The sequence below is a fragment of the Medicago sativa genome, chromosome 2 (genome assembly GCF_051527215.1).
Source record: "Medicago sativa cultivar Bolivia chromosome 2, Bolivia_mono, whole genome shotgun sequence".
In the NCBI taxonomy this organism is placed as follows: domain Eukaryota; kingdom Viridiplantae; phylum Streptophyta; class Magnoliopsida; order Fabales; family Fabaceae; genus Medicago; species Medicago sativa.
In genome coordinates this window covers 80,772,167-80,799,954 of record NC_140750.1, presented here as the reverse complement: position 1 = coordinate 80,799,954, position 27,788 = coordinate 80,772,167, and the positions used below count along the sequence as shown (strand labels likewise).

General features: G+C 31.4%; 4 protein-coding genes across 17 annotated transcripts; 3 read left to right on the top strand and 1 right to left on the bottom strand.

The window, feature by feature from the left end:
* The first annotated feature begins 1,724 nt into the window (after window positions 1-1,724).
* On the top strand, window positions 1,725-27,166 carry LOC146951336 (FBD-associated F-box protein At5g44490-like). 12 transcript variants are annotated; one of them, XR_015027872.1, is made up of 6 exons: window positions 1,726-2,071; window positions 2,185-2,226; window positions 3,113-4,077; window positions 4,172-4,338; window positions 11,521-11,632; window positions 12,250-13,665. XR_015027872.1 is itself a non-coding variant. In XM_085747302.1 (6 exons), the coding sequence occupies exons 4-5, from the start codon at window positions 3,133-3,135 to the stop codon at window positions 4,334-4,336; spliced, it is 1,110 nt and encodes a 369-aa protein (XP_085603428.1). In that variant the 5' UTR covers window positions 1,726-2,071; window positions 2,185-2,226; window positions 2,773-2,851; window positions 3,116-3,132; the 3' UTR covers window positions 4,337-4,338; window positions 11,521-13,665. The 12 variants fall into 12 exon arrangements, 11 of the variants coding, with proteins under 11 accessions (XP_085603419.1, XP_085603428.1, XP_085603427.1 ...); XM_085747302.1 differs by adding an exon at window positions 2,773-2,851 and having other exon boundaries at window positions 3,116-4,077; window positions 11,521-13,665; XM_085747301.1 differs by adding an exon at window positions 2,773-2,851 and having other exon boundaries at window positions 11,521-13,665.
* On the top strand, window positions 7,844-13,665 carry LOC146951338 (F-box/LRR-repeat protein At3g26922-like). 2 transcript variants are annotated; one of them, XR_015027871.1, is made up of 4 exons: window positions 7,844-8,785; window positions 8,880-9,046; window positions 11,521-11,632; window positions 12,250-13,665. XR_015027871.1 is itself a non-coding variant. In XM_085747291.1 (3 exons), the coding sequence occupies exons 1-2, from the start codon at window positions 7,844-7,846 to the stop codon at window positions 9,042-9,044; spliced, it is 1,107 nt and encodes a 368-aa protein (XP_085603417.1). In that variant the 3' UTR covers window positions 9,045-9,046; window positions 11,521-13,665. The 2 variants fall into 2 exon arrangements, 1 of the variants encoding a protein (XP_085603417.1); XM_085747291.1 differs by having other exon boundaries at window positions 11,521-13,665.
* Window positions 11,858-13,489, bottom strand: LOC146951339 (uncharacterized). Its single transcript, XM_085748727.1, has 3 exons — window positions 13,208-13,489; window positions 12,740-13,075; window positions 11,858-12,688 (listed from the first exon to the last, which is right to left on the bottom strand). Exons 1-3 carry the CDS (start codon window positions 13,487-13,489, stop codon window positions 11,858-11,860), a joined length of 1,449 nt encoding a protein of 482 aa, XP_085604853.1.
* On the top strand, window positions 23,094-27,166 carry LOC146951337 (uncharacterized). Of its 2 annotated transcripts, none has more exons than XM_085747304.1 (4): window positions 23,094-23,598; window positions 24,070-25,021; window positions 25,117-25,283; window positions 26,863-27,000. In XM_085747304.1, exons 2-3 carry the CDS (start codon window positions 24,398-24,400, stop codon window positions 25,279-25,281), a joined length of 789 nt encoding a protein of 262 aa, XP_085603430.1. In that variant the 5' UTR covers window positions 23,094-23,598; window positions 24,070-24,397; the 3' UTR covers window positions 25,282-25,283; window positions 26,863-27,000. The 2 variants fall into 2 exon arrangements, with proteins under 2 accessions (XP_085603430.1, XP_085603429.1); XM_085747303.1 differs by having other exon boundaries at window positions 23,313-23,598; window positions 25,117-25,260; window positions 26,863-27,166.
* Window positions 27,167-27,788: the final 622 nt, after the last annotated feature.

The following is a 27,788-nucleotide window of genomic DNA, read 5'->3' as shown; positions in this document are numbered from 1 at the left end:
GGGTATAAGTTTTATTTTCAACGGAGGGAAGTGTATATTTTAACTCAAGAGGGGAGTGTAATTCAAACTTCTTTTAGAGGATGAGAGTGTAATTTGCTCTATTTTAATTGATCGCATGTTGAGTTTCATTTAGGGTTACTTGATGCAAAAGAAAGGTTGAACCTTTGTCAAAAAAATCAAATCACAATTTAACTGATAAAAATTTAAGGCTCATTATAGTTTGTTTGATCTAGACGAACGACTCATTATAGTTCATTCATCTAATAAAAAGTTAAGGCTCACTATAGTTACATCCAATTAGGTAGAAATGTCGAACCTTGTCAGTGAATGAAAAAACATTACTTGACTAATTAAAAGATATAATCATTGTAAAATAGGGTTTTGCTAGAAGATACCTTTTATGAAGGTGTCTTTTAACAAGTTATTCTATGAACATTTGCTAAAAGACACCAACTAATTTTTATGAAGGTGTCTTTTAGCAAAATTATAACTAAAAAGTGGAAATCACACCTTAAGGGGTGGATTGCTAAAAGACACCTTCATGAGTGGCTTCTAGCAAAACCCTATAAAATTAAAATTCAAAACAAATTAAAATTAGACTTATGGAATTAATTATTTCATAGTGAAATTAAAATTAAATTACGATGCTAAAAGATAAGAAGTGATAACTAGTTAAACATTTTTTTAATAATTTGTATCCAGAGATAATTTGGTGATATTTCTATGCTAAATAGATAATAAATTTTAGAAAATAAAAATCAGAGTAAAATAAAATTAACAAGGGAGCGACACATCTACATAAAAAAATATAAATACTCGGTTACTTTTTATTGAAAATATAAAAAATATAAATTAACAAAATTTGTATATTTAATATAAAATATACAAGTTACGATACAATTTTACTATTTTAAACTTCTTAATATACACAAGTTTAACATGTACAAACTTGTACACAGTAAAAAAAAAATCATATAACAAAAATCAAGTTCTATGATTTTAGAAATTTAGGTGTTTTAAAATATATTCTTTTAACAGAAAAGGTGTTTTAAATTCATTAATTGCATAACGTTTAGACCAATATCTTTTTTATTTTTATCAAAGAAAATAATTTTTAGACTAATATATTTATCTTAGGAAAATTTAATATTTATTCATCATGTCAAAAAACTAACGTTTAAACTTGTATTGATATATAAACACATGATAACATATATTCTTTTATTCCTAAAAAAAAACATATATTCTTTTATGGGTTCAAGGGAGTATATAATCAAACTGATGTAAAAGAAAATAATGTTTATTCTTTTAGGGTAGAAAAATAATGGATTTTGTGAAATTATGAGAGAAGAAGAACTAAGATTGAAAAAACACTAAGACATAGTGTAAAAAATACCTTAAAAAAATGGTGTAAAAAATTTTGCAGAAAAAGAAGAGATGAAACAAAAAACAGTAAAGAAAAAATAAAATATGCCTAAACAATTGAACAAGGTAACGAAAGATTTCATTAGATTTCTTAATTTAAAACATAAAAACACATTAATTGAATGTGGAATGAATATGTAAATAACAAAAATATATTCAAAATACGTAAAATATTATATGTTTGACTTTATTTAATGTAGTTTATATTGTTCATTTTAATTGGTCCACATTAATTAAAGGGTATTTACCCACTAATTTAGCGAGGGTAATCTAGAAAATACCTAGTTTTTGCCTTTGGCATCCTTAACCGGTTAGCTTAGCTAGCATGAGTAATTTCAATTCAGTAACAGTGCTTTTCGTGTTTTTTCTTCTGTAATTCAGTAATTTCATCATTCTCCTTTCTCTAATTACAATATCCCGTCGTCGTCGTCATCATCAACATCATATTTCATATTTACCAAAGAAAAAAAGACGCTGCTGCGATTCAAACTCGCAAGTCACGTGAAAATATCCCGCGTTTATTTCCCTCAAATAAACGATCGAGATCTTTCTATCTCACCGAGTGTGTTAGCGTTACTGACTTTGCTTCGCGTCAACAAAACTCCTTCTTCTTCTTTCTCTCATCATCGTGAAAATCGTTGAAGAGGTTCCGATTTATTTTCTATTTATTTTAATTTTGATTAATTTCGTTTAGTTGTTACTTAATCGATGGATTTTACCTAATTTTGCGATTTTTTATTTTTTTTGTTTGATGCAAAGGTGGAAGAGCATTATCGATTTCAATGGAGATTTTGACCAAAGGTAGAATTTCATTTTTTTTTTTTTAATTATAGTTTGTGTTTTATTTATCGAAACTTACGGACAATGTTTTTTTTAGGGATTTTGTCATTTTAACTTTTCAATTTGAGTTTTTTCTTTTTAATTTTCTGTGTTCAATTTTAGGCTCGCTCTGTTTGGTTTAACAACTTATTTTCAGCTTCCAGCGTGATGATAATAGCTCACATAAAGCAATTTTTATGGTAAAAGATAAAATAAAGTTAAATGGTTTTTAGTATATGTTGTGATCTGGATTCATAAGCTATTTGGAGAACTTATGAAAATAAGCTAAAAACAAAAAACTTACTGGAATGTTTTAAGTTGTTTTCATACTTTCTCCCAAAACATTCTCGCAAAACTTATGCTTTGGTTGTATGTTTCTGTTTTTTGTTTCAACAGATTTTGAGTTTTTATTCTTTTTAATTCGTTGTATTCAGTTTTAAGCTGTATTTGGATTAACAGCTTATAAAACAAATTCTTTCATTCGCTGAGAAGTTTGAATCATTGTGCAAATTTGCCCGCGTCTCCAAGCTGTTCTCTCTCTCCCTCTGCTTTGATTCCATCAGTCACCAAAAGATTCCAAATCTAGGTTTTGTAGAAGATTTGAAAGGTATAGTGCGATTTTTTTTTTTTTTTTTATTCTTTTGCTGTCTTTTTTCACAATGTTGCTGATGAATCTTGATGCCCGCTGTTTACTCATTAATTCACATTTGTATAATTTAACACATTCATTGTTATCTCGTGATTGTGCTTGTTGGCCATGTTCTCTATATATAATAGTTTTTTTTTTTTTCTTTTTCCTCTAATGAATTTTGTTTCATTTCCCTCCACATGCCTAATAACAAAAAACACTTGTCCCATTTGCTTGTAGAAGTGTTTGTTTACGAGACAATGGTGAGACGAAGCCTACATAGCAGGAAACATAAGCACAACGAAAACGAAGACATTATCAGTAACTTGACCGATTGTATTCTCATTCACATACTGTCCTTTTTGAACGCAAAAGAGGCCGTTCAAACTTGCATTTTGTCCAAAAGATGGATCAATCTCTGGAAGGCTCTTCCTACTCTTACATTAAGTTCTTCGAACTTTAGGACCGAGGAAAGTTTAGCCGAATTCCTGTCTCAATATTGCTCTCTTCGTGATGGCTCAACCACTATACACACTCTCGATGTTTACTGCCTATATTACTTGGAGCCTAGCCTGTTCCAAATGATTATAAAATACGCTATTTCCCACAATGTCCAACACTTACTAATGAATTTCCCTTGTCGTATTGACCTCTTTCCCTCTTGCTTCTTTTCGTGTCCCACATTAACGTCTCTTAATCTTTGTGGTTACCATATATTGTTTGGTCAGATACCAATATTTCCAAAAAATTTGAATTTGCCAGCATTAACCAGCTTGTCTTTAAAGTACTTTTCCTTTCATCGCAGTGATGATGGTTGTGTCGTCGAGCCCTTTTCGACATTTAACATGTTGAATCGTTTGATCATTGACAGTTGTATAGTTCAGGATGCACAAAACCTTTGCATATCAAGTACCAAGCTTGTCAATTTAACTATACTTATGCATGATAGTGATCCTAAGACCATTATCGGAACCTATTTTGGACTCGAGCTATATGCTCCACGTCTTCAAACCTTTGCTTTTTCTGGTCCTTATACTCCAAAACTTTTTGCAAGCAAGAATGTTCTCTGTTCTATAAAACATGTAGATATCCATGTAACGTGTTACTGGAACTTGAAGGCAGAGCAGACTTCGTCGGTTCTACTCAACTGGTTGGTTGAGCTTGCTAGCATCGAATCATTGACTCTCTCTTGGTATACTCTTAAGGTACTTCATACTGTATCATTATTGCTGCTTTTTATTTTGAAATTATAACATCTATGAAAAAAATATGACTTGCATTATCTTCTTGATTGCTTAGGTTCTTTCCTTAGTTCGTAATTTGTTGAAGGCAGAGCTCCTTTCCTTGTGTAACTTGAAATCACTGAAAATTAAAGCGGCCATACCTTCATCGATACGTGACGAAATGGTGGACTTTTTGATTCAAAACTCACCCTCGACAAAGGTTGACATCCTACGTTTATAAAGGTGAAATGTGCATTCAACATTTTAAAAATAGATTGTTTGATTTAGTAATTTTATTTTTGTATCCTTCTTTGTTTCTGTTTCCCACGATGTCTTTGGTTATATTAACTTGGTTTGAGTGTATAAATTACAAAACCCTTATTTAGAGAAACGAAGGAAACATGCCTTTTAATAATTGCCCTCATGAGTTTTTTCAGTTCATTTTGACGTGTGTTGGGAGGTCTGTTGGGTTGGTGAAATGATGACTGGTATTCTGCTTTTTGTTTTCTCCTTGGCTTTCAGCGATACATGTTGATGGATCTTCATACTAATAAATCGACTTTTTGTTTTACACTTTTTGCCTCTTGTTTGTCTGACCTAGAAAGAATCCAAAGTCTCCCCCAGAACTTTTATAGTTTTTTATTTTATTTTATTTTTGCAGCTCTTATTGATAGATTGACTTTTTTTTTTTTACTTTGTGCCTCTTGTTTGTCTGAGTGAGCAGATTGTATTAATGTTTTGATAGAATGTTAATTATATGTCTAACTGCTTTGCATTTTTTGCATGTAGTTGTGTTAGACAAATTGATTGGTTGATGAGTTCTAGAATAGTTTCGTGAATTTATTGCTTCTAATTTCCTTCATTATGGTATCTGCTTTGATTTTCTGTTTGGTGTGTGAGTTATTGTCTCTAAATTATTGAAGATGTTGACTGAAGGATTAGTTTTTCTTTCTTTCTTTTTCTTGATGATTTAATTGTTTGGTAAAATGAGAATATCATCCAGTCACCTATGTTACTTGTAAATTGGTCTTAACACATTTTACCATCAAATATTGTTCAGAACTATTCATGTGCTAGATTTCAAATTGCATGAGTTACTCGACATTCATTTCTCTTCCATCATTATTTGTAATTGGTCTCCTTATGGTTCTAACTCTCCAATTAATGTTGAGTCATTTTGAAGGCTTTTTGACGAATATGGCGGCGGTATGAGGAAGTGATAATATGCGTAAGACTGTATTTTTGTTTAATAATTGGAAGACTGTGATTGGTGTTTGCGTCCTATGGAACCCTTACTATCAAAACCTATGTTTTATTGATCTTTGGAAATTTGGTACTAAGTTGCATCTTCGATCTTTCTTTATGCTGGTGTGATGCATTGTTAGAGGAGATCAAAAAGCATAAGGAATTTTACATTTTGCGAATTTAGATATGAATAGTGTTGTTCCCACATCAAAGGATTCTAAGAATGATTTAAATTTTTTCTTTTCGGTCCCTCAAATATACATCCGTTAGTCAATTTGGTATGCTTTTGTTAACTGTAACCACAAATGTCTAAGATGAACCAACATTATAAGTGATCCGCTTCTGTTAAAAATTTTTTGCAAAAAAAAATAATTATGGGTTTTAATTCTATTGCGACGGTGGTTTGAGAGAATGGTGGTGGTGATTACTTTGACGATGAGTTTGGTATAAGATGAATTTGGGTTGAATTTGAGTGTTTGATTTATGATTTTCTGGGTTTAAAGATGAAGATGGATGAATGTGTATGATGATTATGATGAGGGTGAAGAAGAAGAAATGTAAGAAAATATTATTTGTTGGTGATTCACAGTATGATATAATAAACTTGCATTAATCAACAACTCTCTTTTAAAACAAAAGATCAAGCGGTTAAAGTTAAAAAATTTAATAAGGTCTACGATGGACCACTTATAATGTTGGTCCATCTTAAACATTTGCGGTTAAAGTTAACAGAAGCGGACCAAATTGACTAATGGAGGTATATTTGAGGGACCGAAAAGAAAAAAAAAATATTCATGGGTAAAAATGGTATAATAAAGATAAGGGAAATGCTTCTCTCAAACAAAAAAAAGTGTCGGAGCAATGATGCCAAAAAATGAAATTATATAGTAATACTACTAGTTATTGCATTGAAAACCGTATAATTAGTGTGTGTTTCGTATGGCTTTTGGAAGCTAGAAACCACTTCCCAATGCACAATTCACGCCTTCCAATGCACAAAAAACGTGAAAAAACAGAAGCTCCAAATTGGAGCTTTAGCAAAAACGTGGTTTTTTTCATTTTCACCGGTATGGCAAACACACACTAATAATGCTAAAAAAGTCAAAAATGTTTCATAGTTTTTGGCATCCTTAACCGGTTTAGCTAGCATGAGTAATTTTAATTCAGTAACAGTGCTTTTCGTGTTTTTTCTTCTGTAATTCAGTAATTTCATCATTCTCCTCTCTCTAATTACAATATCCCGTCGTCGTCATCATCAACATCATATTTCATATTTACCAAAGAAAAATAGACGCTGCTGCGATTCAAACTCGCAAGTCACGTGAAAATATCCCGCGTTTATTTCGCTCAAATAAACGATCGAGATCTTTCTATCTCACCCAGTGTGTTAGCGTTACTGACTTTGCTTCGCGTCAACAGAACTCCTTCTTCTTCTTCTTTCTCTCATCGTGAAAATCGTTGAAGAGGTTCCGATTTATTTTCTATTTATTTTAATTTTTGTTTAATTTTGATTAATTTCGTTTAGTTGTTACTTAATCGATGGATTTTACCTATTTATGCGATTTTTTATTTTTTGTTTGATGCAAAGGTGGAAGAGCATTGTCGATTTCAATGGAGATTTTGACCAAGGTAGAATTTCATTTTTTTTTGAATTATAGCTTGTGTTTTATTGATCGAAACTTACTGACAATGTTTCTTAGGTTTTTTTTTTTTTTATTTTAACTTTTCAATTTGAGTTTTTCCTTTTTAATTTTCTGTGTTCAATTTTAGGCTCTGTTTGGTTTAACAACTTATTTTCAGCTTACAGCATAATAATAGCTCACGTAAAGCTATTTTTATGGTAAAAGGTTAAATGGTTTTCAGTATATGTTGTGATCTGGATTCATAAGCTATTTGGAGAACTTATCAAAATAAGCTAAATACAAACAACTTACTGTAATGTTTTAAGTTGTTTTCATACGTTCTCCCAAAACAATCGCAAAACTTAAGCTTTGGTTGTATGTTTCTGTTTTTTGTTTTAACAGATTTTGAGTTTTTATTCTTTTTAATTCGGTGTATTCAGTTTTAAGCTGTATTTGGATTAACAGCTTATAAAACAAATTCTTTCATTCGCTGAGAAGTTTGAATCATTGTGCAAATTTGCCCGCGTCTCCAAGCTGTTCTCTCTCTCTCTCCCTCTGCTTTGATTCCATCAGTCACCAAAAGACTCCAAATCTAGGTTTTGCAGAAGATTTGAAAGGTACAGTGCGATTTATTGTTTATTATTCTTTTGTTATCTTTTTTCACAATGTTGCTGATGAATCTTGATGCCCGCTGTTTACTCATTAATTCACATATGTAGAATTTAACACATTCATTGTTATCTCGTGATTGTGCTTGTTGGCCATGTTCTCTATAATAGTTTTTTTTTTCCTCTAATGAATTTTATTTTATTTTCCTCCACATGCCTAATAACAATCAATACCTGTCCCATTTGCTTGTAGAAGTGTTTGTTTACAGGACAATGGTGAGACAAAGCCTACGTAAGAGGAAACATAAGGACAACGAGAACGAAGATATTATCAGTAACTTGACCGATTGTATTCTCATTCACATAATGTCCTTTTTGAACGCAAAAGAGGCCGTTCAAACTTGCATTTTGTCCAAAAGATGGATCAATCTTTGGAAGAGTCTTCTTACTCTTACATTAAGTTCTTCAAACTTTAGGACCAATGAAAGTTTAAGCGAATTCCTGTCTCAATTTTTATCTCTTCGCGATGGCTCAACTACTATACACACTCTCGATGTTTACTGCCCATATTCCTTGGAGCCAAGCCTATTCCCAATGATTATAAAATACACAATTTCACACAATGTCCAACATTTACTAATGAATTTCCCTTGTTGGATTGACCTCTTTCCCTCTTCCTTCTCTTCATGTCACACATTAACGTCTCTTAATCTTTCTCGTTACCATACATTCTTTGGTCAGATGCAAATATATCCAAAAAAATTGAATTTGCCAGCATTGACCAGCTTGTCTTTACAGTACATTGCGTTGCATCGTAATGATGATGGTTGTGTCGATCCCTTTTCGACATTTAACATGTTGAATTGTTTGATCATTGACAGTTGTATCGTTCAGGATGCACAAAACCTTTGCATATCAAGTACCAAGCTTGTCGATTTAACTATACTTATGCATGATTGTGGTCCTAAGACCATTATCGGAACCTATTTTGGACTCGAGCTATATGCTCCAAGTCTTCAAACCTTTGCTTTTACTGGTCCTTATACTCCAAAACTTTTTGCAAGCAAGAATGTTCTCTCTTCTATCAAACATGTAGATATCCATGTAACGTGTTACTGGAACTCAAAGGCAAGGGAAACCTCACCGGTTCTACTCAACTGGTTGGTTGTGCTTACCAACATCAAATCATTGACTATCTGTTTGTATACTCTTGAGGTACATTAGATTGTATCATTATTGATGCTTTTTTATTTTGTATTTATAACTTCTATAAAAAAATATGACTTGCATTGACTTCCTGATTGCTTAGGTTCTTTCCTTAGTTCGTGATTTATTGAAGGTTCAGCTCCCTTCCTTGTTTAACTTGAAGTCGCTGAAAATAAAAACGCCCATGCCTTCATCTAAACCTGACAAAAGAGTGGACTTTTTGATTCAAAACTCACCCTCGACAAAGGTTGACATCATACGTTTATAAAGGTGAAATGTGCATTCAACAACATTTTAAAAATAGACTGTTTGCTTTAATAATATATTATTTTTGCATCCTTCCTTCTTTCTATTTCCCATGATGTCTTTGGTTATATTAACTTGCTTTGAGTGTATAAATTAGGTAACCCTTATTTTAATGAAACAAATATGTGTACAATATATGCATGTTCATGTGTGCATCTTGAATCACATATACAACTAGTTTGAATTAAAATCTACCTCATATAATATTCATAGCTGATATAAACTTTAGAAGAAGACTGGACCCTCCTCCTGCCATAACTTTCAAATTTAGATTAGACATTATTACTTTGATAAGAAAGATTTAATCTTTCTACTTCTTTTTGGCCCATTTCTTTATACAATTCTAATTATTCATTCTTACAATTCCGCAAAATAGAGGTAAAGTAAACACACACATGACATCATATTATAAAGGGCAGCCCGATGCGCTAAAGCTCCCTTGTACGCATGGTCTGGGAAGGGGTGCCACCATTTGGTGTATTGTACGCAACCTTACCTTGTTTTTAAACAAGAGGTTGTTTCCAGGACTATAACCCGTGACCTTTCAGTCACTTGACAACAACTTTATTGTTGCTCCAAGGCTCCCCCTTTAGTTCTGATGTAATTCACACTAACTATACTCCATGATAATTTTTCTGATTGTTTGTGTAAGTTGAATTGGGCTTCATAGGATATAATGAGACTTTTTCCAGAAAAAACTTATATGGTGAGCTAAAGAATAAGAGAACTTGAATCACCAACTATTAGAATCATTGTACTTTGTCAGAGAGAAGGTTCTTAGGATGATAGAAATAATTCTTATACTTTGAAGGTTGACGAGAGGAAAGGAAGATAGCAATAATTCTTAATTTTAAAGAAGATAGGAACAAAGAACTAATATTTGTATGTTGAGGAAACAGAGAAACTAGAACGTGCGCATCTATGAGTAGTTTGAATTAACTTGTAGCTGGTAGATGCTTAACAACTTTGAGATAAACTCTAGCTCCTAACTTATGAATAGCTTCTAGTTCATTGAACATGTTTGCATCTTGAATGACACGACAAGGGACTTGTGCACAAAATAAATCACCTGTGCATAAATTTTCCCAATATGTAATATAACCGATGCTTTTCAATAATTGCGCTCATGTGTTTTTTCGGTTCATTTTTACTTGTGTTGGACGGTTTGGTTGATGAGTTCTAGAATAGTCTCGTGATATTATTGCTTCTTATTTCCTTTTTATTGGTATCTGCTTTGATTTTATGTTTGCTGTGCGAGATATTGTCTCTAAATTATTGAAGGTGTTAACTGATGGATTAGCTATCTTTTTTCTTGATGATTTACTTGTCTGGTAAAATGAGAATGCTCATCCATTCACCTATGTTACTTGCAAATTGCTCTCGTCACATTTTAGCATCAAATATTGTTCAAAACTATTCATGTTCTATGATTTCAAATAGCATGATCTACTCGACATTCATTACTCTTTCGTCATTATTTGTAATTGTTCTCCCTATGGTTCTAACTCTCCAATTAATGTCGAGTCCTTTCAAAGGCTTCTTGAGGAATATGGTGGCGGTAAGGGGGAAGTGATTATATGTGCAAGACTATATATTTTTGCTTGATAATTGGAAGACTTAGAATGGTGTTTGGGTCCTATGAAACCCTGACTATAAAAATCTGTGTTTTATTGATCGCTGGCAATTTGGTACTTAGTTCCATCTCCGATCTTTCTTTGTGCTTGTGTGATGCATTGTTAAGAGGAGTTTATAAAGCGCAAGAAAGTATACATTTTGCGAGTTTATATATTGAGTTTTTATTTGATTTTTGGGCTTCATATTTTTCCGGTCACTCTTTATGCGTTGATGTTGTTATGAATTTTGAAGCATGTAGTTTATCTCAATTTACATATGACCCCATAAAAAAACAAATGGGAGAACATGGAAGAGATCGATGGTTACATGTCAATGTTAAGGAACATTTATGTTGCACAGGGAGTGATTTATGCCCAAGCCATTTTGGAAAATGTATTCCAAACCCTCCTATTTAAGTTTGATTTCAAGATTAAATCTTGTATAAAATTGGTCTTACACAAGAAAGGACCACAAATTATGAGTCTCCAAAATATGCTACGCCAATATGAGACTTACATCACTTGCCTATAATCTTCTCATTTTTTGTTTCTTATTTTACTTTTTACTTTGTGCTGAGTATTTTCGCTTTGTATTGTGAAAATGCCTATATTCTTCTATAGATTTCGATCTTCATTGATCAATATGTGATTCATTTGTTTTCCCCTTTCGATGTTTTCCTATTTGAATATGTACATTGCAATTGTCTTTATTTCTTAATGATTTACTTGTCTTGTTTGAGTTTGTGTATGGCTCACAATCTGGATTTATTGGAAAGTTAGTACAAGTTCTTGGCCTTAATGGTGTGTTTTTTCAATTGAAACCAGGCGTCCTACTGTTTGAAGACCTACTGCATCGGTGAACACAAGATGTTGGGTTGCAGAAAACATACGGTGAAAGATAGATTATCAGAAGATTGGAATCCAGAGAGTCGTCAATGTATGGATGCATTATAACAAGAACACTTTTGCTCTTTTTTTTTTTGATAAAGGCACGAAAAAGCAATAAACTCAAGAGAGGGCTTGAACCCTAAACAAAGTTGGGGGACGAGGCCAAAACCCAACAAAACCAACAAACAACAAAACAATTAAGATAAAACAACCAAAGACTAAAAAGAGTTGTTGCCAACTAGCTAAAGCAGAACCAAAAGCTGAGAGAACAAAATCAGCAGTCACCCTTCTTAGAACGGGTTCTGACTCGTTGAGAAGGTGGAACAGTTGGGTGAACCTTGTGCTTTTCTTTCTTTTGCTTATTGTTTTGGTTTTTAGTTGCTGGAATGTAAGTTGTGCCAGCAGAGCAATACAACATTGGATATTCTATATCCTCACCAACCTCATGACCATCATCAGATTCATCATCAACATCACCCCAAAACTTTTTGAGGATAGAGACACTCTTTTGAGCAGCTTCAGAACAAGTGTTAGAGCTTGACTCTAATAATGTGCACATAGGCTTTTTGTCACTAGTTAGAGAAGTATGATAGGTTGTTATTGGCATAGCCATAAGACTTTGCACAGTTGTTTGATCTTTATTACTGACTTCAGTGTGAATCACAGGTGGCCTGTCTTGCACAGAGGCAGGAGACTCTAGAGTAGTGAGAGGCACTGAAGAGGCACCCTCATCTTGGATAGCTTTTGGATTGTCTGGGATAGCATCAAGCATATCAGAGACCTCCAAAATATCCATATCTTTATGTAGAGCCTCACCAAAGTCCCTACCCTGCTCATTACTAAGCATATCAAAAGAGTTCTGAAGCACAATATTTTGGGCATCCAAGTAGTCTTGTCCTCCAGAGACAGTTTGGAGAGAGAACTCAGCAGTATCTCTCTTCTCTTGAGAATGAGTATCAACACTCATAGATGGAACTCCTGTAGAATAATTATCATCCAAAATATCTCCAAGTTGATTGTTACCGTTTAAATCAGGGACCTTGAAAGAAGGACCCGCAGAGTTACCTTTGGATCTTTGTTGAGCAATTGGAATGAATGGAGCTCCCTGCCTTATCAAATCAGCAGAGTGTGAGTCTGTTTATGGCGTCTTAGAGACATGAGTGGCAACAGCTTCGGTTCTAGTATTGTTACCATGGATGTCCTTCAAAGTCACATTATTGAATTTTGGAGCTTGTTGCTTAAATCCTCGTCTCTTGTTGTGATTCTTGCAATGAGAGCAAAAGAGAGGTTGTCTTTCATATTGAACTTCGACCGGGAAGGAAAATCCCTCCCTCTCTACAAGAACTGAAATAAAGAGTTTTCCAGACATGTCAACATCCACCAGTATCCTCGCATAAATACCAAATAACCTGGATTTTGTAGCGGCATCCACAAGCAGAGGAGTTCCAACCCCAGAGGCTATCTCCAAAAGAGTTGTCTCCCACCAGTACTCCTGAGGTAAGTGCATCAAACGGATCCAGACTTACGCGTGTGTCTGCAATTGAGAATGAGTGTTAAAGTCGTGTGACCAGCCAAGCAAACGCAGGATGCCCGGCTTGAGATTGATGGAACCTTGCGCAAGCACCTTCCTCATATCTGCAACTGAGTTGAATTTGAACTCGAAACACCCTCTGCCTAGTGGAGTTACTTCCCAATTACCCATATTCATCCAAATAGTCTTCAATTTTTGCCTTAGCAGCTGAGTTGTGATAGGAGCATCAGACTTCTGTAGAGTAACTCGACCATGGAGGTGAGTACTGCAGTCATGTAATTCAGCTTCGTACATTGCTTGTGTGATGCGGATTCGAACGGTATCTCCAATGATGACCCGAGGAGGAAGAGGTATTGCTTGCACATCCTCCTCCATCGCCAAAGTTTGCACAAAAGATTTCCGCGAAACTTTCGGCGTCGCCGTCTCAGTAAAACACTTTTGCTCATTTCTACTTGCTAGACTTATTTATGGTGTCGTTTTATTCCTGTTGACTTATCCTTATTTATTAATTTTGTTAGGTCTGCAGCAATTTAACCTAATATTCTCCCGCTCATTTGCTGTATTAGGTTAGCAATAATTTAACCTAACAAATTCCATCTAAAAAAATGCATTGCACCAATTTCATTCCTATCCTCTTGCCTTTTTTTTTTTTACAATATTTTGTACACTTATTTAATACTAAACAAATGCATCCTTATTTATTAATTTTGTTAGGCCTGCAGCAAATTATCTTAATATTTTCCCGCTTCTGTATTAGGTTTAGCAGTAATTTTTTTTTTGAAGAAGTTAAATTAGCCCACCTAAATTGACACCAGAGAGAATCGAACCTGAGACCTCAAGGAGGAGCACACTCCCAGATCCCAAACCAATACCACTAGGCCAACCCAAGTGGGTTAGGTTAGCAGTAATTTAACCTATCAAATTTCATTTTTTTCCATCTAAAAAAATGCATTGCACCAATTTCATTTCTATCCTCTTGCCTTTTTTTTTTACAATATTTTGTACACTTATTTAATACTAAAATAATGCATCGCACAAATTTCATGCCTTTTTTTTTTTACAATATTTTGTACATTTTTTTTTTGAAGGAAATATTTTGTACACTTATTTAATACTAAAAAAATGCATCGCACCAATTTCATGCCTTTTTTTGACAATAGTTTGTGCCCTTTTTTTTAAGGAAATATTTTGTACACTTATTTAATACTAAAAAAAATGCATCGCACCAATTTCATTCCTATCCTGTTGCCTTTTTTTTGACAATTTTTTCTACACTTATTTAATACGTTTACAAACAGAATACCCTAATTTCCATGCAAACTCTGCCACTCTAATCCTTATTTATTAATTTTATTAGGTCTGCAGCTACTTAACCTAATAATTTCCCTCTAAAATGCTACATTAGGTTAGCAACAATTTAACCTAACAAATTCCATCTAAAATGCAGCGCACCAATTTCACTTAACAAATTCCCTCTGAAATGCAACAATCCCTAATATTTCTCCTCACTGATGAGTTTTCCATTCCTATCATGTTGTGTCATCGTTTGTATATAATTATTGTTTCTGTAGATTTTTTTTTTTGACAAGTTGCTGTGCACTTATTTAATACATTTACAAACAGAATACCCTAATTTCCATGCAAACTCGGCTACCCTAATTTTTGCAGCAGCTAAACCTATAAAATTCCCTCCAAATGATTCACATTAATTGCGCGTGCTAACCCTAATTATGTACTATTTCCTTCCAACACTTCTTCAATTTGAAATTCAAAAATTTTTGTTAGGAACCATGAATTGCATTAAATTACATCTATTGCAATACCCCTTGGAAAATACATAGCTCTTCAACCAAGCACACATCTTCAAAATAATTAATCCATTGTATAAGATCTCTTCTATTTGGTTGGATATGATATGTATTTGGGTGGAAAAATTTATTATTACTTTTAGTAAATATCAAAGTGTAATTATTCTTTTTAGAGTTGTACGTGTGATTTAGAAATTCTATTAATTGAAGTGACTTTGTTTTTCATGTTAGTTGAAATTTAAAACAATTATTACAAGTCAATTTTTGATATTTAACTATAAAAGTAATAAATAAAATTAACCCGTGCAACAATTAATATTGTATACATTTTATCTTTTTCTTTATAATTTTTTCAAAAAAATGAGAAGATAATGCCCCAATAATATATTGTGATAAAATAAAATAACATTCTTTAATTGATTGGTTTTTCAAAACTAAAATGTAAAAATTGATAAGATTCAAGTGTCATTGAAGGACATTGCAAGACAAATTTAATTGTAATATTGTATCTCTAATATTCTAATTTGCGTTTATTGATCGATCCATGATCTTATGGGATAAAGATTATTCAATAGTCTTTATTATAGTCGACAAGACCCGTGTGTCGCACGGGTCAAAAATCTAGTTGGAACTTAATTTTGGATAGTTTGATTTTTAAATTCATGTCTAGCACGTGTTTAAATAACTATTGCCTGTAATGTAGGTTTCCAAACATTTTCTATAATATTTTATTTTCGTTTATACGTTTCTTTGTTCATGTGTTGCATTAGTTTCTCAGTTTCTATTTAATTTAACTTTGATAGTAATATGCGAAATGCATTGTACGTCACTCTCTTTGGATAAGTTTTATATTTGTCAATGATAGAAATAATAAATATATGTCGTGGCTTCATCTTGGTGGACGGGCTTTCTGATAATGGTGGTGTTTGTTAATCATGATGTTGTGAATGCGGTGAGGGCAAAAGTTATGGTGCATAAGGAGATCCTTATGCATCGTGCATAATTGATTTCTACGCCCAACATAATTGCTTTCTACACCCCAAGTGAAAAGAATTATTTGGGTCCACTATAAAATCTATTTGTTTGTGGGCCTAATAAAGCCTCATATTATAATTTTTTTTCTTAACAATTTATTTATGCAAAATAGCTTATTCGAAATGGTTTATTTATGCAAAACAACTTATTAGAATGATTTTTTAAAAACCGCTTATTCAAAACAACTTATTTATGCAAAATAGCTTATTCCGATTAATTTTAAAAACCAACTTATTCAAAATAGCTTATTTATGCAAAACAGCTTATTCGAAACAACTTATTAGGATCACTTTTTTTCAAACCGCTTATTCAAAACAACTTATTTATGCAAAACAGCTTATTTGTTCAAAACAGCTTATTCAAAACAGCTTATTTATACAAAACAGCTTATTCCGATTTCATTTTAAAAAACAACTTATTCAAAACAACTTATTTATGCAAAACAACTTATTCAAAACAGCTTATTTATGCAAAACAGCTTATTCGAAACAACTTATTTATACAAAATAGCTTATTTGTGCAAAACAACTTATTCAAAACAACTTATTTATACAAAACAGCTTATTTGGGCAAAACAGCTTATTTATACAAAACAACTTATTCCGATTTCATTTTAAAAAACAACTTATTCAAAACAACTTATTTATGCAAAACAACATATTTATGCAAAACAACTTATTCAAAACAACTTATTTATGCAAAACAGCTTATTCGAAACAACTTATTTATACAAAAGAGCTTATTTGTGCAAAACAGCTTATTCAAAACAACTTATTTATACAAAACAGCTTATTTGTGCAAAACAGCTTATTCAAAACAGCTTATTTATACAAAACAGCTTATTCCGATTAATTTTAAAAACCAACTTACTCAAAATAGCTTATTTATGCAAAACAACTTATTCAAAACAACTTATTAGGATCACTTTTTTTAAAACCGCTTATTCAAAACAGCTTATTTATGCAAAACAGCTTATTTGTTCAAAACAGCTTATTCAAAACAGCTTATTTATACAAAACAGCTTATTCCAATTTTATTTTAAAAAACAACTTATTCAAAACAACTTATTTATGCAAAACAACTTATTTATGCAAAACAACTTATTCAAAACAGCTTATTTATGCAAAACAGCTTATTCGAAACAACTTATTTATACAAAATAGCTTATTTGTGCAAAACAACTTATTCAAAACAACTTATTTATACAAAACAGCTTATTTGTGCAAAACAACTTATTCAAAACAGCTTATTTATACAAAACAACGTATTCCGATTTCATTTTAAAAAACAACTTATTCAAAACAACTTATTTATGCAAAACAACATATTTATGCAAAACAACTTATTCAAAACAGCTTATTTATACAAAACTGCTTATTCGAAACAACTTATTTATACAAAAGAGCTTATTTGTGCAAAACAGCTTATTCAAAACAACTTATTTATACAAAACAGCTTATTTGTGCAAATGAGCTTATTCAAAACAGCTTATTTATACAAAACAGCTTATTCCGATTTCATTTTAAAAACAACTTATTCAAAACTACTTATTTATGCAAAACAACATATTTATGCAAAACAACTTATTCAAAACAGTTTATTTATGCAAAACAGCTTATTCGAAACAACTTATTTATACAAAACAGCGTATTTGTGCAAAACAGCTTATTCAAAACAGCTTATTTATACAAAACTGCTTATTCGAAACAACTTATTTATACAAAATAGCTTATTTGTGCAAAACAGCTTATTCAAAACAAATTATTTATACAAAACAACTTATTTGTGCAAAACAACTTATTCAAAACAGCTTATTTATACAAAACAACGTATTTCGATTTCATTTTAAAAAACAACTTATTCAAAATAACTTATTTATGCAAAACAACATATTTATGCAAAACAACTTATTCAAAACAGCTTATTTATGCAAAACAGCTTATTCGAAACAACTTATTTATACAAAAGAGCTTATTTGTGCAAAACAGCTTATTCAAAACAACTTATTTATACAAAACAGCTTATTCCGATTTCATTTTAAAAACAACTTATTCAAAACTACTTATTTATGCAAAACAACATATTTATGCAAAACAACTTATTCAAAACAGTTTATTTATGCAAAACAGCTTATTCGAAACAACTTATTTATACAAAACAGCGTATTTGTGCAAAACAGCTTATTCAAAACAGCTTATTTATACAAAACTGCTTATTCGAAACAACATATTTATACAAAATAGCTTATTTGTGCAAAACAGCTTATTCAAAACAACTTATTTATACAAAACAGCTTATTTGTTCAAAACAGCTTATTCAAAACAGCTTATTTATACAAAACAGCTTATTCCAATTTTATTTTAAAAAACAACTTATTCAAAACAACTTATTTATGCAAAACAACTTATTTATGCAAAACTTATTCAAAACAGCTTATTTATGCAAAACAGCTTATTCGAAACAACTTATTTATACAAAATAGCTTATTTGTGCAAAACAACTTATTCAAAACAACTTATTTATACAAAACAGCTTATTTGGGCAAAACAGCTTATTTATACAAAACAACTTATTCCGATTTCATTTTAAAAAACAACTTATTCAAAACAACTTATTTATGCAAAACAACATATTTATGCAAAACAACATATTCAAAACAGCTTATTTATGCAAAACAGCTTATTCGAAACAACTTATTTATACAAAATAGCTTATTTGTGCAAAACAACTTATTCAAAACAACATATTTATGCAAAACAACTTATTCAAAACAGCTTATTTATGCAAAACAGCTTATTCGAAACAACTTATTTATACAAAAGAGCATATTTGTGCAAAACAGCTTATTCAAAACAACTTATTTATACAAAACAGCTTATTCCGATTTCATTTTAAAAACAACTTATTCAAAACTACTTATTTATGCAAAACAACATATTTATGCAAAACAACTTATTCAAAACAGTTTATTTATGCAAAACAGCTTATTCGAAACAACTTATTTATACAAAACAGCGTATTTGTGCAAAACAGCTTATTCAAAACAGCTTATTTATACAAAACTGCTTATTCGAAACAACTTATTTATACAAAATAGCTTATTTGTGCAAAACAGCTTATTCAAAACAACTTATTTATACAAAACAACTTATTTGTGCAAAACAGCTTATTCAAAACAGCTTATTTATACAAAACAACTTATTCCGATTTCATTTTAAAAAACAACTTATTCAAAACAACTTATTTATGCAAAACAACATATTTATGCAAAAACAACTTATTCAAAACAGCTTATTCAAAACAGCTTATTTATGCAAAACAGCTTATTCAAAACAACTTATTTATACAAAATAGCTTATTTGTGCAAAACAACTTATTCAAAACAACTTATTTATACAAAACAGCTTATTTGTGCAAAACAACTTATTTATACAAAACAGCTTATTCCGATTTCATTTTAAAAAACAACTTATTCAAAACAACTTATATATGCAAAACAACATATTTATGCAAAACAACTTATTCAAAACAGCTTATTTATGCAAAACAGTTTATTCGAAACAACTTAATTATACAAAATAGCTTATTTGTGCAAAACAGCTTATTCAAAACAACTTATTTATCCAAAACAGCTTATTTGTGCAAAACAGCTTATTCAAAACAGCTTATTTATACAAAACAGCTTGTTCGAAACAACTTATTTGTGCAAAACAGCTTAATCAAAACAACTTATTTATACAAAACAGCTTATTTGTGCAAAACAGCTATTTTGCACAAAATAAGCTGTTTTGAATAAGCTTTTTATGAGTTAGAGAGAGAAATGAGTATGGATTATGAGTTTCTTTACTGGAACGTTGTTTAACATGTTATACACTGCAATTATTACTGAAACCATAATTATGGTTTAATGGTTTTGATAATCATGTATGTGAAACCAAGATAAATGTGTAATGATTTTTAATGAAATTATTATTGTTAGATGGTTTTGAATAATGATTAAGATGTTATACACTGAAATTATTACTGAAACCATAATTATGGTTTAATGGTTTTGATAGTCTTCTATGAGAAACCAAAATAATTGTCTAATGGTTTTGCTATGGCTATGGTTTCTGTGAGTTGGTTTCAAAACCATTTTGCTGTGGAAATGGTTTCCGTGAGTTGTACTCCAAAACCATTTTGCAGTGAAAATGGTTTCCGTGAGTAATGCTAACACCAAATCCAAACCGGATTGATCATAAACAACACAATTCATCACAACATTCTCAATAATTCATCAAATCCGAATTCCAGCTTATACCAACAGATTTCACATCGAATCATTTCCCAATTCCAGTGAAAATGGTTTTGTAATAAAAAAATTGTGATAAACATTTAAATCATTAATAAGTAACCACTTAATAGTACACACTTATAACCTAATGTGAATTAATCAATAAGTAACCACTTTTTTGTAAAGCCTCGTCATCTCTCTTTTATTTCTTACGTTGTAAAACGAATTTCTGACTTTGTCTAAATATAATCGCGCTTTAATGGTTTTAATAGACTTGTATGTGAAAGAAAAATAATTGTCAAATGCTAAATAAAATAAAAGAATAGTGAAAATTATTATTGACAAATGATTTTAAATAAAAACTATTACTGAAACCATAAGTGTGGTTTAATGATTTTGATAGTGTTCTACACGAAACCAAACTAATTGTTTAATGGTTTTGCTATGGGTATGGTTTCTGTGAGTTGTACTCCAAAACCATTTTGTTGTGGAAATGGTTTATGTGAGTTGTACTCCAAAACCATTAGATGTACATAATGGTTTTGGAGTACAACTCACGGAAACCATTTCCACTGCAAAATGGTTTTGAAACCAACTCACAGAAACCATAGCCATAGCAAAACCATTAGACAATTATTTTGGTTTCTCATAGAAGACTATCAAAACCATTAAACCATAATTATGGTTTCAGTAATAATTTCAGTGTATAACATCTTAATCATTATTCAAAACCATTACACAATTATCTTGGTTTCACATACATGATTATCAAAACCATTAAACCATAATTATGGTTTCAATAATAATTTCAGTGTATAACATGTTAAACAAAGTTCCAGTAAAGAAACTCATAATCCATACTCATTTCTCTCTCTAACTCATAAAAAGCTTATTCAAAACAGCTTATTTTGTGCAAAATAGTTGTTTTGCACAAATAAGCTGTTTTGTATAAATAAGTTGTTTTGAATAAGCTGTTTTGCACAAATAAGTTATTTTGTATAAATAAGTTGTTTCGAATAAGCTGTTTTGTATAAATAAGTTGTTTTGAATAAGCTGTTTTGCACAAATAAGCTATTTTGTATAAATAAGTTGTTTTGAATAAGCTGTTTTGCACAAATAAGCTATTTTGTATAAATAAGTTGTTTCGAATAAGCTGTTTTGCATAAATAACCTGTTTTGAATAAGTTGTTTTGCATAAATATGTTGTTTTGCATATATAAGTTGTTTTGAATAAGTTGTTTTTTAAAATGAAATCGGAATAAGCTGTTTTGTATAAATAAGCTGTTTTGAATAAGCTGTTTTGCACAAATAACCTGTTTTGGATAAATAAGTTGTTTTGAATAAGCTGTTTTGCACAAATAAGCTATTTTGTATAAATAAGTTGTTTCGAATAAGCTGTTTTGCATAAATAAGCTGTTTTGAATAAGTTGTTTTGCACAAATAAGCTGTTTTGTATAAATAAGTTGTTTTGAATAAGCTGTTTTGCACAAATAAGTTGTTTTGTATAAATACGTTGTTTTGAATAAGCTGTTTTGCACAAATAAGCTATTTTGTATAAATAAGTTGTTTCGAATAAGCTGTTTTGCATAAATAAGCTGTTTTGAATAAGTTGTTTTGCACAAATAAGCTGTTTTGTATAAATAAGTTGTTTTGAATAAGCTGTTTTGCACAAATAAGCTATTTTGTATAAATAAGTTGTTTCGAATAAGCTGTTTTGCATAAATAAGCTGTTTTGAATAAGTTGTTTTGCATAAATATGTTGTTTTGAATAAGTTGTTTTTTAAAATGAAATCAGAATAAGCTGTTTTGTATAAATAAGCTGTTTTGAATAAGCTGTTTTGCACAAATAAGCTGTTTTTTATAAATAAGTTGTTTTGAATAAGCTGTTTTGCACAAATAAGCTATTTTGTATAAATAAGTTGTTTCGAATAAGCTGTTTTGCATAAATAAGCTGTTTTGAATAAGTTGTTTTGCACAAATAAGCTGTTTTGTATAAATAAGTTGTTTTGAATAAGCTTTTTTGAACAAATAAGTTGTTTTGTATAAATAAGTTGTTTTGAATAAGTTGTTTTGCACAAATAAGCTATTTTGTATAAATAAGTTGTTTCGAATAAGCTGTTTTGCATAAATAAGCTGTTTTGAATAAGTTGTTTTGCACAAATAAGCTGTTTTGCATAAATAAGTTGTTTTGAATAAGTTGTTTTTTAAAATGAAATCAGAATAAGCTGTTTTGTATAAATAAGCTATTTTGAATAAGCTGTTTTGCACAAATAAGCTTTTTTGCATAAATAAGCTGTTTTGAATAAGCGGTTTTAAAAAAGTGATCCTAATAAGTTGTTTCGAATAAGTTGTTTTGCATAAATAAGCTATTTTGAATTAGTTGGTTTTTGAAATGAGATCGGAATAAGCTGTTTTGCATAAATAAGTTGTTTTGAATAAGCGGTTTTTAAAAAATCATTCTAATAAGTTGTTTTGCATAAATAAACTATTTTGAATAATTTGCATAAATAAATTGTTAAGAAAAAAATTATAATATGGGGCTTTATTAGGCCCACAAATAACTAGATTTTATAGTGGGCTTACTTGGGGTGTAGAAAGCAATTATGTTGGGTGTAGAAAGCAATTATGCACGGTGCATAAGGATCTCCTTATGCACCATAACCACACCCTGCGGTGAGTGTTGTTGTCGATAAAGTAATGAAGTCTAAACCATTGACTCCTTAAGTGACTACGTACCTTAGTCCTGAATAGGTGATTTTCTAGAAAATTGACGTTGACACTTCACATAAGGCTGAAAAACATCCGTAAAATACGCAAATATCCTTTAGGTAGTTAACTGCCACCGGTTTATACCATCAGTAGTTACTACCGAAGTTTATTTGGCAGTTAAATGCCGCCGGTTTCATCGGCAGTTAACTGCCGATGCGTCTATTATACAGAAACAGAAGCATTAATTTCCTATCAGTTTCTAAAAATTTCCAAAACTTCTTCAATTCTCTCCAATTCCTTCAAATCGATCTTGGACGAAAATCAACTCAATCATCTCCACAAAAACACAAGTAAGTAGTATTAATCATTTGTAATTATAATGTTAGTTTGTGTAAGTTTTTTTTATGTTCCGATGACTTTTAATTTCAAAACGAACCACACCACTGCGCAAACGGCCTGCGTGATAAGAGAAATGTTACTCTCTATAACTATTTTGAAGTTAAAAGACATTTAATTGCGGGAACCATTTTTTGGCGCGAAATCGCACAAGGCTATTATTTATCCATTTTAGGGTTTTCTCTTTCTCATTCATCTTCGCACAAATTTCAAAGCTTGCTCTGCTGAACAACGATCGGACGTTCCGTGCTCCGCTGATCACGGTCAGTTATTACTTCAATCTTCTTCTTCTTTCCTTTGCTACGATGAACTTGATCTTCGTAGTATTTGAGTTTCAAAGCTCTATTTTTTATTTTTTATTTTAAAAAAAAAACATATTTTTTGGCTTTTGTTAAATACCCGTATGTGAATTTAGAGGCTTTAATTTTTGTTGGGTCGATTTTTCACAAATCTATGCTTTTTTAATATTTAAATTTGTGTTCTTATGCAAATAATTATTGTGACTTGGTTGATTTTGTTGCTTTATTGTATTTGTGTAAATGCAGTGAATCTTCTGTTTTTGACTTTTTCTGCTTGTACTCATTCAATCACATTTGTAGAATTTAACAGATTCATTGTTATCTTGAGATTGTGTGTTTGACCATGTTATCTGTAATAGTTTTTTCTCTAATGAATTTCATTTCATTTCATTATGCTTAATAATAACCATCAATACTTGTCCCATTTTCTTGTAGAATTGTTTGTTTACGAGACAATGGTGAGACATAATAAGGACAACGAAAACGAAGACATTATCAGTAACTTGATCGATTGTATTCTCATTCACATACTGTCCTTTTTTAACGCAAAAGAGGCCGTTTAAACTTGCATTTTGTCCATAAGATGGATCAATCTCTGGAAGGGTCTTCCTACTATATATATCACATTAAGTTCTTCAAACTTTAGGACCGAGGAAAGTTTAGCCAAATTCCTGTCTCAATTTTTATCTCTTCGCGATGGCTCAACCACTATACACACTCTCGATGTTTACTGCCTATATTACTTGCAGCCTACCTTTCCCAAATGATTATAATATACGCTATTTCCCACAATGTCCAACACTTACTAATGAATTTCCCTTTTTGTATTGACCTCTTTCCCTCTTGCTTCTTTTCGTGTCACACATTAACGTCTCTTAAACTTTCTGGTTACGATATATTGTTTGGTCAGATACCAATATTTCCAAAAAATTTGAATTTGCCAGCATTAACCAGCTTGTCTTTAAAGTACTTTTCCTTTCATCGCAGTGATGATGGTTGTGTTGTCGAGCCCTTTTCGACATTTAACATGTTGAATCTTTTGATCATTGACAGTTGTATAGTTCAGGATGCACAAAACCTTTGCATATCAAGTACCAAGCTTGTCAATTTAACTATACTTATGCATGATTGTGATCCTAAGACCATTATCGTAACCTATTTTGGACTCGAGCTATATGCTCCAAGTCTTCAAACCTTTGCTTTTTCTGGTCCTTATACTCCAAAACTTTTTGCAAGCAAGAATGTTCTCTCTTCTATAAAACATATAGATATCCATGTAACGTGTTACTGGAACTTGAAGGCAGAGCAGACTTCGTCGGTTCTACTCAACTGGTTGGTTGAGCTTGCTAACATCGAATCATTGACTCTCTCTTGGTATACTCGTAAGGTACTTCATACTGTATCATTATTGCTGCTTTTTATTTTGTATTTATAACATCTATAAAAAAAAATATGACTTGCATTATCTTCCTGATTGCTTAGGTTCTTTCCTTAGTTCGTAAGTTGTTGAAGGTAGAGCTCCCTTCCTTGTGTAACTTGAAGTCGCTGAAAATTAAAGCGGCCATACCTTCATCGATACGTGACGAAATGGTGAACTTTTTTATTCAAAACTCACCCTCGACAAAGGTTGACATCGTACTTTATTAAAGGTGAAATGTGCATTCAACAACGTTTTAAATATAGATTGTTTGATTTAGTAATTTTATTTTTGTATCCTTCTTTGTTTCTGTTTCCCACGACGTCTTTGGTTATATTAACTTGCTTTGAGTGTATAAATTACAAAACCCTTATTTAGAGAAACAAAGGAAACATGCCTTTTAATAATTGCCCTCATGAAATTTTTCGGTTCATTTTGACTTGTGTTGGAAGGTCTATTGGGTTGGTGAAATGATGACTGGTATTCTGCTTTGTGTTTTTCCTTGGCTTCCAGCGCTACTGGTTGATGGATCTTCATACTAATAGATCGACTTTTTGTTTTACTTTGTGCCTCTTGTTTGTCTGAGCGGGCAGATTGTATTCTGATCCTGTTGATGATTTCTTAGAATGTTGAATATATGTCTAACTGCTTTGCATTTTTCCCATGTACTTGTGTTAGACAGAATGACCGAAGGATTAACTTTCTTTTTTCTTGATGATTTAATTGTTTGGTAAAATGAGAATGCTCATCCAGTCACCTGTGTTACTTGCAAATTGGTCTTAACACATTTTAGCATCGAATATTGTTCAAAACTATTCATGTGCTATGCTTTCAAATAGCATGAGTTACTCGACATTCATTTCTCTTCCATCTTTATTTGTAATTGGTCTCCCTTTGCTTCTAACTTTCCAATTAATGTCGAATTACTTTGAAGGCTTCTTGAGGAATATGGCGGCGGTAAGGGGAAGTGATCATACGCGTAAGACTGTATTTTTGTTTAATAATTGGAAGACTGTGATTGGTGTTTGGGTCCTATGAAACCCTTACTAACGAAAACTGTTTTATTGATCGTTGGCATTTTGGTACTTAGTTGCATCTTTGATCTTTCTCTGTGCGGTAAAATGAGAATGCTCATCCATTCACCTATGTTACTTGCAAATTGCTCTTACATTTTTGCATCAAATATTGTTCAGAACTATTCATGTGCTATGATTTCAAATAGCATGAGTTACTTGACATTCATTACTCTTTCGTCATTATTTGTAGTTGTTCTCCCTATGGTTAATTAATATTGAGTCCGTTTGAAGGCTTCGTGGAACATGGTGGCAGTAAGGGGAAGTGATTATATGCGCAAGACTGTGTATTTTTGCCCTAGCCGTTTTGGAAAATGTATTCCAAACCCTCCTGTTCAAGTTTGATTTCAAGATTAAATCTTGTATAATGTTGGTCTTGCACAAGAAAGGACCACAAATTATGAGTCTCCAAAATATGCTACGCCAATATGAGACTTGCCAATAATATTCTCATTTTTTGTTTCTTATTTTATTTTTTACTTTGTGATTAGTATTTTCGCTCTGTATTGTGGAAATACCTATATTCATCTATAGATTTCAATCTTCATTGATCAATATCTGATTCATTTGTTTTCCCCTTTGGATGTTTTCCTATTTGAGTATGTACAATGTTATTGTCATTATTTCTTAATGATTTACTTGTCTTGTTTGAGTTTGTGTAAGGCTCACAATCTGAATTTATTGGAAAGTTAATACAAGTTCTTGACCTTAATGGTGTGTTTTTTCAATTTTAACCAGTCGTCCTACTGTTTGAAGACCTACTGCATCGGTGAACCAAAGAAGATGTTGGGTTACAGAAAAAACATGGTGAAAGATACATTATCAGAAGATTGGAATCAAGAGAGTCCTCAAAGTATTGATGCATTATAACAAGAACACTTTTGCTCATTTCTACTAGCTAGACTTATTTATGGTGTCGTTTGATCCGTGTAGTCGTACCTATTTAGTAAGACAAGGCTTCGTTATTGTTTGATGTACTTGCTAGATTTGTTTATTTTTCTGCATTTTTTTTTATATATATTATCGTTCCTGTTTTGTTTCATGTATTTTACTTTCAGGGTTAATATATATATATATATATATATATATATATATATATATATATCTGAATATTTATGTATTTTTCATGTGTTTGACCTTTTTTCTTTTATTGGGGGTATGGTGTCATGTGGATTAGGCGGTCTCATAAAGCTTAATGACTAAATACTATGAAGTTTCGCCTCAAAAAAATAAAAAGGAAATATAATATGAAATTCATGTCAAGAATATATTAGTAAACCATAAGAACAGTAGTATATGAGCATAGGAGGGATCGGTTCAGTTAACATGCTACAAACTCCAGTCTTTGGATTGGAAATTTGGAATAAGATCAACGTAAAAGAACATCAGTAATGATGTGAGGAAAAATCAATTTAATGACCAAATATTATGAAGTTCAGGGTAAAGATCCTCTCCATTTATAACTTTTTCCATTTGTTGCAATTTGGAGAGAGATAGACACAAAAAAATAAATTGTGGGTCCCATCACTAAGTGGATCCCACCATCATTATTTTTTATGTGTCTATCTCTCTTCAAATGATAACAAATAGAAAAAGTTATAAATGGAGAGGATCTTGACCCTCATTACTGGATCTACTAACCGTGTTTACAATACAGCAAGTGA

Coding starts and splice junctions, on each gene's coding strand:
- LOC146951336 (XM_085747294.1), top strand. Junction 4,078..4,171: donor TCTCTTGGTATACTCTTAAG/GTACTTCATACT, acceptor TTGATTGCTTAG/GTTCTTTCCTTAGTTCGTAA.
- LOC146951338 (XM_085747291.1), top strand. CDS start 7,844: ATGGTGAGACAAAGCCTACGTAAGAGGAAACATAAGGACAACGAGAAC. Junction 8,786..8,879: donor TCTGTTTGTATACTCTTGAG/GTACATTAGATT, acceptor CTGATTGCTTAG/GTTCTTTCCTTAGTTCGTGA.
- LOC146951339 (XM_085748727.1), bottom strand. CDS start 13,489: ATGGAGGAGGATGTGCAAGCAATACCTCTTCCTCCTCGGGTCATCATT. Junction 13,076..13,207: donor CAGTTGCAGATATGAGGAAG/GTGCTTGCGCAA, acceptor CACTTACCTCAG/GAGTACTGGTGGGAGACAAC. Junction 12,689..12,739: donor CCGAAGCTGTTGCCACTCAT/GTCTCTAAGACG, acceptor TTGATAAGGCAG/GGAGCTCCATTCATTCCAAT.
- LOC146951337 (XM_085747303.1), top strand. CDS start 24,398: ATGATTATAATATACGCTATTTCCCACAATGTCCAACACTTACTAATG. Junction 25,022..25,116: donor TCTCTTGGTATACTCGTAAG/GTACTTCATACT, acceptor CTGATTGCTTAG/GTTCTTTCCTTAGTTCGTAA. Junction 25,261..26,862: donor AAAACTCACCCTCGACAAAG/GTTGACATCGTA, acceptor AATTTTAACCAG/TCGTCCTACTGTTTGAAGAC.